The sequence below is a fragment of the Triturus cristatus genome, chromosome 7, assembly GCF_964204655.1.
Source record: "Triturus cristatus chromosome 7, aTriCri1.1, whole genome shotgun sequence".
NCBI classification, from domain to species: domain Eukaryota; kingdom Metazoa; phylum Chordata; class Amphibia; order Caudata; family Salamandridae; genus Triturus; species Triturus cristatus.
In genome coordinates, this window is record NC_140590.1 from 808311588 (window position 1) to 808323990 (window position 12403).

General features: G+C 45.6%; 1 protein-coding gene across 5 annotated transcripts in view; it reads right to left on the reverse strand.

Annotated features, from left to right (window-relative positions):
* Positions 1–5135: 5135 nt before the first annotated feature.
* G3BP1 (G3BP stress granule assembly factor 1) overlaps positions 5136–12403 on the reverse strand; it is a 524543-nt gene continuing 517275 nt past the window's right edge. For all 5 annotated transcript variants that reach the window (XM_085617666.1, XM_085617664.1, XM_085617662.1 and 2 more), the window contains one exon: positions 5136–5976. In XM_085617666.1, the coding sequence (XP_085473792.1) occupies positions 5770–5976 (207 nt within the window). In that variant the 3' untranslated portion in view covers positions 5136–5769. The remainder of the gene's footprint in view (positions 5977–12403) is intronic.

Sequence of the window (12403 nt, forward strand, 5' to 3'; positions counted from 1 at the left end):
AACCATTGAAATTCCCCCGTTATAGTTAGTTCAGATAACTATAACTCGCGCGACCGCCACTCTATCACAAGGATGATGTCATGAGTGATGTCACTGACCATGTCATGAGTGATGTACTATGTGACGTCTTCAGCAGTGGATTGCGGTCGCACGAGTTATAGTTATCTGAACTAACTATAACGGGGGAATTTCAATGGTTTTTTACGAGGGAAATGTCCAGCTAACTATAACATGTGTGAAACCCATGGTTTTTTAAGTGAATTTGCAAGGTTTTTTAAATGCTAATTCCTAACTAGAACGTGTGTGAAACCTATGGTTTTTTAAGTGAATATATATATATATTCACTTAAAAAACCATAGGTTTCACACACGTTCTAGTTAGGAATTAGCATTTAAAAAACCTTGCAAATTCACTTAAAAAAACATGGGTTTCACACATGTTATAGTTAGCTGGACATTTCCCTCGTAAAAAACCAATGAAATTCCCCCGTTATAGTTCGTGCAGGCAACTATAACTCACGCGACCGCAATCCTCTGCGGATGACGTCAGATATTACATCACTGTATTTAGACACCTATTTACCCAGGTCTTCTTCCATTAATCTTTAGCTATACATATATTACAAATATTTATTTTTCAGAAAGACACATATGTAATCAGTGATGTAATATCTGACGTCATCAGCAGAGGATTGCGGTCGCGTGAGTTATAGTTGCCTGCACTAACTATAACGGGGGAATTTCATTGGTTTTTTACGAGGGAAATGTCCAGCTAACTATAACATGTGTGAAACCTATGGTTTTTTAAGTGAATTTGCAAGGTTTTTTAAATGCTAATTCCTAACTATAACGTGTGTGAAACCTATGGTTTTTTAAGTGAAGTTAAAGTTTTTTTAAATGCTAAGTTATGTATTTATTAATATTTTTTTCCTTAGGTTTTTCACTGTGCGCGCACAGTGCGCTATATATATATATATATATATATATATATATATATATATATATATATATATATATATGTATTTTCTATATGCTCCGGGATCCTGCACGTGGGCGGGGATTATTCATAGATTATGACTATTGATGAGCATCCCCTGGATGAGAACATGCCAAGCATGGCATCTGACAGCCACTGCTGGTAAAATTGCTCTGCTCAGAGAGTTGTGTCTAAACCACATCAAATGGCTAACTCGGTTGTATTTCTCCCATCTGACACTGCTTGGGAAAGGACACTGTGGACCGCCTTCGGAACCTGTGGCTGCACTTGAGCAACGTTTTTTCCCCTGAGTGTGGGACTAACAGCCCAAGAAGAATCCGGTGTTCACCACGTGCAATGCAATGCTGGCGGAAGAAAAAAAAAAACCTTTTCGTGCCCCAACTATCCAGCCACTTCCCTATATGGGGAATGGAAAGGAATGCTCCATGGGACATAGAAGCCTGGACTACCAAGCTCCCTTGGGTAGGGTGGGTAGTGAGGAAATTAGGGTTGCCAGGACAGGGTGGTGGGCAATTGTCCTATTCACAGGAGTCTCTGTGCTCGGCTTGGACCATGTTCCCAGTAGGACGTATGTGAGGGCTTCATTAAAGGGAAGGAGGGATTCAGAGGAGGAAACTCCTGGATGCAGCACCTCCATCAAGATGTTGGTCTTCCCTGCCACTGAAGGAGGCTGAAGGCCAAGGAACTTAGACGCCCTTCGCACCACCATAGCATAAGTCGCTCCCTCCTACATAGCTGCGGTAGAGGGAGAAAGCATGGCAGTATTTGGAGAAGTAGCCAGTCCACTGACGTCACCCAGTTCCTCATACCAATCCATTTCCTCATCAGGCTGGTCTTTTAAAGGGTACTGCGACCCCTCCCAATCTTCATCCACTCTCAACTCTTCAGGAAACGACCTAGAACCAGGAGGGCCGGTCATTGCCGGATTTGTGTTGGTCTACGCGATACCGGGTCCGGGCCATTGGGGATGAGAATGGGAATGGGACTGATGTCCCTGGTGGGAGCATCTGTGTCGGGGAAGGTCGAAATTGCACAACCCGTACCGGTCTGGATCCATAGTGGGACATCGATGCCTGAGCTGCTGGAGCAGAACCCAATGGGGGCCCCCTTTGACCACATGGGGTCCGAAGGCGCAGCAGTGGAGTCGGGCCATGCAAAAACTAGGCGCCTGGCCTCAAAATTCTCGAAAGTTGAGCGGGTGTGGCTCCAGCTCAGGAAAAATGGGGAGGCACGGAGCTGACCTAGGCACGCGTTCCAGAGAACGAGGCTTTGAAAGCAGAGGCTCCTCCGTCGCATTGGCCGATGTACCAGGAGAAGTCGAAGTACGCTTCGATTTCTTGTGCGGATCAGTGCTAGACTAGCGCTGAAATAAATGTCAGTGCGCCGAGGTGGAACCTATATAGGTGATGTGGATGTCACTTATGGCGCAGACGACGTCCCATGGAGCCAACCAACACCACTTACCAGGGCACAGGGGTATTGTGAATTTGTTTTTTTAATCTTCTGGATCCAGTCCGACATCGATCAGATATACAGCAATCAGTCTATTTCTCTACTGAAAATAGCAGAGACTTTCCCCTAGAGTGTGAAGTAGGGCAAAAAGGTCTGGAGGAGTGCGATTCAGAGGAAGCGTAGCTAGGTCTACTATAGGTGCTATGTAGGGGTCTCATATGACCTAACAAGGGTGAAAAACCTCCTAATTAATTCTTGAAATAATCATTCAGAGTGGGGGTTATCACTTGAGCCACCAAGGGCCTGGCTATCATGCAATGGTGTATTCTGGGCATGCTCGTGGTGACAGTGCATCCGTGTGGGGTAATTGAAGAGCAGACTGTGGCAGCAGCGTAGGAGGATTCAGCAGTAGCTGATGACAAGGAGGTGGTTGAAAAGGTTCTCCCACTGAAAACTTTTATAAAAACCCACCACCAAATACTGTAAGGCTAAGATGGGATCCACTAGTACTTTGAGCATTGGTGGTTCGTGGCATCCTTGTAGTTAGTGTTCATAACGGTAATAACGACTAAGACTGGTTGACAGGATACTCATACCTGAAACATGGATAAATGTGATTGTGCTGTTGTAGTGCAGGTTGGCAGTGCTCAGGACGGGAGAAATATGCTCTCTACATACTGATATTTGACTTTTAACTTGCATGGCTTGGTAGGTATGTTCCATAAACTGTCTTCATATGATTGTTTAGTTTCAATTTTTTTTTTTAAAGGTCTGTTTTGATATAAAGTAAATGTATTACACTGTAAAACAATTGTGTACTTTGAATTGATGAACAATTGTATGTACAGAAACGTTTTGAATATAAACATATATAAATAGAACAGTGTCCTATAGAGAAGGACATTCACCATGCAGATTGTGGTTGGTACGATACTTGCAGAACAAAATTGATAGGTCTCTGTAGCTGCTGCTGGGTTTGGGATAAATTACCCACAAACATTCTTTAAATGAAATTAAATTTTCATTTGCACTAATACCCGAGGGTGTCTAGGCATTTCCTGACGGAATACACTGGGAGCTAGAGCCAAACTCCCTAGAGCTTCTTTCACATGGGTTTTGGCAGAAAAGCCAAAGAATGAGACCTCTGTGGGTGTGGAACACAGCACCATCACTTAAGCAGAGTGAATACCAACACAATAAGGATTGTGTGTTTCATACACCATACAATGCACAATTACTGCTGCTTTAATTTACCAGCCTGATAACTTTGAATTGCTCAAACCTCCAAGTCAACGAACAATCCAATATTGAAAAAAAACTACTTGCCACAAGAGAAAAAAACTCACTGCTCCATCCTATCCCCAGAAGGTGTTCTGGCCATAGAGTATTAAAACTGTACACCAACTACTGAGAATGTCATCCATTGCTTCAAATTCAAATCATACCCATCACTCATGCAGCACTGTATAGGCTATGTTAAGTTCAGCTCCAAAATACTGAATTCCTACTCCTTTCCAACACCAGGCACTTCCACCCCCAGGCAAGGCTAAGTGGAAGTATTTTACTATGGTGGTGAGCAAGGGAACAAATCCTTTTTTAAGTTCCACAACAACTCACAGTCCACTTTCAACTAACCATGCCTAGGTACGACTACATGACACAATAGGACCTCCCACCACAAAAATAACAAGCTAAATGCCGGTCTACTTAACTCACCAAGAGACAACTGAAGTATGTATGACACAAACATTGTTTAAATTACATTGGCTCCTACTGCAAGCTTCTACAGCCCTCAAAAGCTACAGCCTCACTATAAATCTATGTTGGCAAAGTTTTAATTTACTTAAGAGTTCAAACTAGCCATATAAGGATGACAACACAACTGGAAGGCAAACTCTCTGACAAAGCTTTGAAACATACAAACTTTACACACTCTCCTCCCAATCTCTTCCATTTATAAAATAAAACAAATTAAAATTCAAATGCTTTGAATCTCCAACTCAACATTCTGCTTGCTTAACATCTGTTGCTAACCTAAATGATACAGGGCTTCTAGCAATGTTTTCCACTGAGAATCCAAATATCAGCCTCCTACCCCCAAAACAGTACCCATTTCTTGAATGAACAACCTCCTCTCAACCGAACCTGTACAGGGCTTTGCAGCAAATTTTTAAAAGAAATATCCAGTAGCGTCAACCTACAAAATCTGGAGATAAATCCATGCTGATGTTTTCTGAAGAGGGAACAACATTTGCTGAATTGCAGACAATTCTCAGTTCACACAACATTTCTTCAAGCACAACTATCAGATGATTAGTTTCAAATACTAAATCCTATCACTTGTTTGATATGTGCATAATGCAAACAATAATATGCTGACATTACCTTCGACCAAGTAAGTAGGCAAGCTGCAAATAGCGCTGTGAGTGCTTCAGCGTTTGTCAGGTGTTTCACTGAGCAAATCATCTTTCTTTGTTCTTTTATTATTTTAACAATTCTCCAAGACCGGAATGAGTTAAATAGACGGCACAAAAAAAAGCGGTTTCTTCGGTTCCCCGTCAAATTAAACACAGACACAAGACAAACTCCCTGTTGCAATGTAACAAGAAATCTATTTCAGGAGACACTTAAGAGCCAAGCAGCCAGATATTTAAAAAACCTTTCCCACAATTTCCCTCAAAACATATGAGTGGTAAAAACAGTAGTTTATTTCTCTCAGTGATCGTGTTAAGATACATTAAAAAAAAATTCTGATGAATACTTGTTTTCCCTAAGTTTCCTTTAGGCAGCGCCACAGAGTAAAAGTGACTTAAATAGCTGTCGGCGGCTCTCACAGCTTTGAGATGTGGCAAGGTGGGAAGAGGGATGGTACATTAGAGTCTCTGGATGCAAATCAAGTGCTTGGTCTTTCTAAAGGCCTGTCATGTGCAAGTGAAGAGGAAGCTTAACTCTGTTCACTGAAATACACCCAATTTCAGTTTTGCTTTTAAAGAATATCCTTTAAGAAAAAGGCAGAACCACTTCAAAATGAAGGTGGAGAGCAAGAGGGGGAAATGAATCCTGTACATATTTTCAGTGAAAATGGGAGGTCTCTTGGTTTAAATGATCCACTTCTCCTAAAACATTGTTCCACACAAGCTGAAATCTGGGACAAAACTAGAAGAAAAAAAAACCAATGAGACGTAGGGCAGCTGAACAGTATCAAAGGTAGCAGTCCACCAGGATGGGCAACCATTCCAAGGAGCACAACGCTGAAACTCAAAAGGCTGCAATGGAATGGGGAGTTCGGTGCCACTGTGAGTCATCTTCTTGCAGCCAGGTCATTGACGTGGGCCAACAATGCCTCTTCCAGTCCCAAAACCAGGTTTTGTGGGCATACCACCACGGGGAGGTCCCCGAATGCCGCCACCTAGACCACCACGAGGCCCAATCCCACGGGGCCTATTGTCTCGTCGGTCACCCTCCCTGGCAGCTCGTGTTTTTTTCTCTTCCACATTTAGACGCACCTCTCCCCTAAACATGATTGGCTGTGGAAGAAGAAAACATTTAAGAATTAGTGCTATGGCTTGAAGGATTCACACACAATCTAAAGGAACCATGTAGGACGGAGGTAATACAATTTTATACAAACTGCCAAACAGGAAACCAAAATAGAAGAATGACTGCCAGCTGCTAATCTTACTAACTCTTGGAAGCTAAATATTCAACGTCATTTGTGTGTACTAAATTAAATTATATACAAGTTCTCCTTGAGCATTACTATTTATCCACTATCCAGAATGGAGCAATTTGCAGTACCACATAGCCCAAAATGACAATTTCACAGAATTTGTGGACTGAATATCTCCACACATGCGCAGGTTCTCAGTGCTATTCGGAGGTAAAACATAAAACCAACAACCTACCATTCTTTAAATTATTTTAAATTAGCTAACCGAGACCTACCCAAGTGCACCTCAATTCATTCTAACAACAAAAATTAGGAAGGCTCTTGAGTTTTGTTATGAAAAACAGTTCAAAGGTGAAAAAAACACAAAAGACAAGTTGGGTGTGTGTCCATAAATTCAATGAAGGCATTCAATGAACAACAGATAACCTAAATAAAGTCATCTTTCCATCAATGATATTCAGGAACACTAAAAATGAAGCTCATTCCTAAAAGGGCTGGGGCAATTTTTTAAATCTTTTTTTTAAATTTTATTTTGATTATCCAAAAAGTGATACAATACAGTGCAAGAGACATAACATTACAGTGGTGTGTAACAGCCATGTACATAGCGGAGATGCAAAACATATTCACTTTGTCCAAATCAACTACATAGTGATATCCGTGATGCCCGATGACTGCAGAGAGACCACATCTAACTTTGCATTGATTTTTAAGTCGGCGCTACACAACTAAGCCAGCAACCAGGGAGGGCACCCCTCCCGGAGCGCGCCATTACATGCGATCATTATCTACCTTGAACCACAGTTAAGCCTTTCAGTTACATAACTCATTTGAGAGGTCCCCCAGGCACTACAGCAGCTTCAGCACCCACGGCTGTGACGGAATCATTAGATTGCGCCCGGGCCCAGTCAAGAAACGGCTCCCAAATCTCCCTGGGCCTGGAGGCAGGTGGCATAAGCTCCCAGTATGCTGCCAACTGAGTTTGGCCATATGTGACTTCCCTCAACCATTCTTTAATTGTAGGTTTCTTTCGCTTCCCCCAGACAATAGCTATCTGTCTAGCAAATAACAAAAGCAGTGCATGCAACTTGCGCTTTTTAATGTGCGTATGTTTAACATTTCCCAGTAGGCACAACACCGGGGATGGAGGCACCTGGATGCCCAGGATCTGATTGATGGTTTCGAAACATTTTGTCCAGTATACAGCAATGTCCGGACATTCCCAAGCCATGTGGAGGAACGAGGCGGAAGCAGCCCCGCCAGCAGCAATCGTCGTCCCTTAATCCCACCCTACGTAAGCCAATGGGCGTCCTATAGTAACGGTGTAAAAATGTAAAGTGAATTAGTCGAAGTTTGTAGTTAGGTGAGAGTTCGGTCATTTGGGCGCAACAGTAGGCCCATTCGACGTCTGTCAGGGGCGTGGGTAGCTCGACGTCCTATTTAGAGCGAGCACCGGAGGTAACCGCGGGGGCATCTGTCTGCATGTGTGTGTAAAGTCTGGTAATCAATTTGCGTGGCGACGGTGTAGTCAACAGATTTTCCAGGGCATTTAACGTAGGTGGCTGGGATGGGAAATTTGCGTGCAGCTCACAGCAAGCCGCTCGAAGTTTGTGGTGCAAAAATACCTCCCCGAAGGGAACCCTCTCACCATCCACTGCTTTCGGATAGTCCCTGAATACCCCTCCAGGCTATAGGTCTGCAAAGGTATGGCGCTTCATCACCTGTGCAATTTTACTATTTATCTCGTCCTGCACGTTAGGCAGGAGTGGGTTATGTGAGATTGGGATCGAGGGAGCGTACAGTATTGGTATTTTTGCTCTTCTCCGCAGTCCCTCCCACGCCCATCTGATCGTTTCAGTAGTATCCAACCCATCCGTGGGGCGTTTGTAGCTCTGATATACTGCCACACGCAACAGCACCGGTGCAACCGCAGCCTCCTCAACAGCGACATGCGCCTGAAATGGTGTCTGATGGACCCAATATTGTAAGAATTGCGCCTGCGCACAAAATGCATATAACTCCATATCTGGGGCACCAAGCCCTCCCTGCTTAGTCGGTAATGTCAACAGGTCCCACGACACCCTAGCCTGAGCTCCCGCCCACACCAGCGAGATCAACAACGACCGTAACGTATTGAAAAAGGACTGAGTGAGTATGAGTGGCAAGTTCACGAATAGATATAAAGATTTAGGCAGGATAACCATTTTGGTCAGTGTAACTCTGCCAGTCAGCGGGAGCCTGCCCCACAAAGCTACCTTGTCTTCCAACCACTTAACAGCCCTGCCAAAATGTAGGTTCCAGAGTTCTTGCATATCTCGGCTAATCCATATACCTAAATACTTCACTGTGTCGTTTTCCCACTGTAGCGGGAATTCCGAGGTGTCCGCCTTGGTGTTGTCTGTGAGGGGAAAGATCACCGATTTATTCCAGTTAATTGATATTCCAGACAGGCCGCCAACTTTGATAAATTCCTTCAACACCACATCCAAGTTGCGTTCCGGGTTCGAGATGTACAGCGTGACGTCATCTGCGTAGAGCGATATTAGCAGACTTCGAGCACTAAAGCCGATCCCCTTATCAGTATGATGTTGTCTAATCCGCGCAGCCAGGGGTTCCATCGCTATTGCGAAAAATAATGGGGACAGCGGGCACCCCTGTCGTGTGCCACGTGTAATCGGAAGAGGGTCCGAAATAAGATTGTTGACTCGCACCCGGGCGGATGGTTTAGTATACAACAGCTTTATCCACCGGAGGAACAGCGGGCCAAATCCCATACTTTCCAGGATTCTAAATAAGTAAGGCCATTCGAGCGTGTCGAATGACTTTGTGGCATCCAAAAACGCTATCGCCACCTGCACGTCCGGATGGAGGGAATGTATCACTGAAAAAAACGTTCGGAGGTTGTGGGAGGTGGATCTGCCGATTGATCCGGCAAAGCAATCATGGGGAGCATAGGCTGCAGCCTGTTAGCTATCAATTTGGCCAGAATCTTTACATCTACATTTATAAGTGATAATGGCCTGTATGAGTCTAGCTCATTATCAGGTTTGCCCAGCTTCAGTAATGCAATTATAATGGCTTTACGCATGGATGGAGGTAATACCCCTGTTTCGTGTGCTTCCTCATAAACTGCCAAGAGTCGAGGAGCAAGCTCCTCCACATACGCTTTGTAAAATGCTGCAGTCAGCCCGTCCGACCCCGGGGCCTTATCCAGTGTCAAGCTCCTAATGACACTAGTCACGTCTTCTATTGTCTATGGCAAATGCATGTATTCCCTGTGGCTGCCATTAAACCATGCCAATGCCACAGAATCTAGGAATTCCTGCATGCCCTCCTGGCACTCTGCTAGCGTGGCTTTATATAACTGCGCATAAACCGAGAAGAATTCCTCTAAGATGGCAGGAGAACCCCTTATCGTGCTGACCCCATTGTTGATAATTTTGGGAACAAAGGCTGTGGGGCGCTGGACTCTAAGCAAACCTGCAAGTGAGCGCCCTGGTCTCTCCCCCTCGCCATATCTGCGCGCTTCAGCGTATTTTCCTACGAATTTTATGTCTGTGTGCTTCCTCTTCGTATTCAAACATTTTGCTTTTCAGATCTGCAAGCAGGGCAGGTCCTCCCCCGTTTTGTATACGGGTCTCCAACTCTTTTATCTGGGACTCAATGTTGCCCAATGTAGTTCTGATGGCCGTTAAGACGCCAGCCTGCCTAGAGATGCACTTCCCCCTGATAACTACTTTAAAAGCTTCCCAAAGCGAAGCCTCCGTATCCACAGACCCAGTGTTCAATGCAAAGTATTCTGATATATCCGTGCGTATTTCTTCCTTAAATGACTCGTCCAGAAGCGCACTTGGGGGAAGCCTCCAGGTGAATTCCTTGCGTGTAGTGTTGGGTAGGGATAAGGTCAGCAAAAATGGGGAGTGGTCTGATACGGTTCGACAAATGTTTCACCCCGATCACCTAACTGGACACATCCCTCGTCAACAGCCAATAATCTAGGCGAGACCAAGCGCGGCGGTGCTCCGAGAAGCATGTGCCCTCCCTAGTCAAAGGATTTCGGAGTCACCAAATGTCCACCATATCTCCATCCTCCAGCAGGGCATTTAGGACCTTACCGGCCGCAGGGTGGTACGTCCTCGCTGTGCCCTATCTATCTAGATCATCATGCAGAATGGCATTAAAGTCCCCACCCCAGAGGATCGTGGCGCACCCAGTAGCCCTGGCCCAGACTTCCTGAAAGAAATCTGGCGAATCGACATTTGTGCCATACAGTGCAACCAGTGTCAGCAACTTACCCCCCAGGTATCCCAAGAGTATAATGTATCGTCCGTCGGTGTCTGTGTATACCCCCGCTCCCTCCAGTCTAAACCACGTTTTATTAGAACAGCCACCCCTCTGGCATAGTTGGAGTATACGTAGGCGTATGATGACCCCCATTTTTTGTGTCCGAGCTTCGCAGATGTTGGGGTACTGAGAGGAGTCTCTTGTAACATGCATATATCAATATTGTGTCTTGCAAGATAAGCATTTACCATGCGGGACTTCCTACCGTCGTTGAGGCCGCGTATGTTCCAGGTCAAACAATTTATTGTAGTCTCGTGCATGTTAGATCAGTCATATATGTTTCCTCATGGCATCCCCCCGTAAAAGTGAATGTTTCTCTGTATCGTATGTCGTACCAACCATGGCATGGCCACACACCACCAACCCAATATAAAACTGACCCCAACCCCACCCTTCCACCCACATCAACCCCCCCAACTAGGATGAAGCAAAACCCCCCCTTGAAACACAACCAATAGAATACACCAGGGAAACTTCCCATGGGGACGAGTGAGTGCAGAGCGGTATCCCCTACTTGCGTGGGGTGGCCAAGAAACTGCAAGGGATGGAGTTTGAAATGTGCCTCAGCAGGAACATCCCATTGGCTCCAGTAAAATTACCTCGCCCCACCTCCACTTGCGGTTACAATCCGGTACATCCCTCCTACAGCCAGTAGCGCGACCAGAGTATATGCACGATACCGTAACAGAATCACATGTAATAAAACCCAAATACTGTGCATTAGACTAATTTCAATCTGACAATACAAAATAGAGTTATAAAAGCTACAGTGTTCACGGTAGTCCAGAGTCTTTGTGTCGCTCACAACCAATCAGACCAACAATAATACCCCCTGAGCGCAGGCACAGTCAAGAAAGGAGAACCAAGGGAGAACCACAGCACACATATCAGTCATTATCACTTAACTGGTTTTCAGTAGCAACACCAGGTCGAGGGCTGGATTTTTTCGACTTGCCTCCCACGTTTGGCAAACTTCAGGGCGGATTTGGCGTGGGTGAAAAAATTAGCGGATCCATCATATGACACTTTCAGTTTGGCTGGGTAGAGCAGGGAGTAGGGGATCTGTGATTGCATAAGGATCCGTTTCGCTGGCAGAAATCCCCGTCTGTCCGCCTGGACCGCCGGGGTGAAATATGGGTAGAAGGCGACTTGATTACCTTGATATTGTATGGACCCCATCGTGCGAGCTTGGCGCAGTACCAAATCACGATCCTGGTAATTTAAGATCCTTACCAATATAGGACGCGGCGGCGCCCCTACTGGTGGCAGAGGCACCAGAGTGCGATGCGCTCGTTCCACAGCAAACTGAGGTGATAAGTGCGTAGCAAACAAGTCTCGCAAAAGATCAGTTACGTACACTTCCATCTTCGTGATCGCTGTCGTCTCCGTAACCCCCGTGATGCGCATGTCATTTCGCCGCGATCTAGCCTCCAAATCCTCATTCTTCGCCCGGATCACACCTAGTAGTCTGTCCATTTGCGACAGCTGGTCCTTGGTCTGTACCTGAAAGTCGTGGAAATCGGACTGCTTATTTTCAAGAACATCCAATCTGTGTTCGTGCACTCCCACCTGGGTCCTCACGGATTCTATCTGGGACGTCAGAGTATCCAGCTTCGGGTTTATGTTTCGCAGGCTAGAGCGCATTTCCAGCATGAGGGATCGCATGTCTTCACCGCGTTCTTCTTGCCGTCCCACCGTTGCCCCCCCAGAGGCCGATTCCGCGTCTGATTCCAGTTGCCTGGTCGACCTGCGCTACTCAAAGTTGAACTTGGGCTGCTTGGCGTCCTGTTTGCCCATGGTGCTCGGCTGTTCAGGCGCCCACAGGCCGCAGCGTATAGCTGTCTCCCCCTCTTAAACCACAGTTGCCGCAGTATATGCTTGGGCTGCACCACCTTTCTGGTTTGGCATGAAAATGGTCCACGCAAACCCAGTGTGCCTGA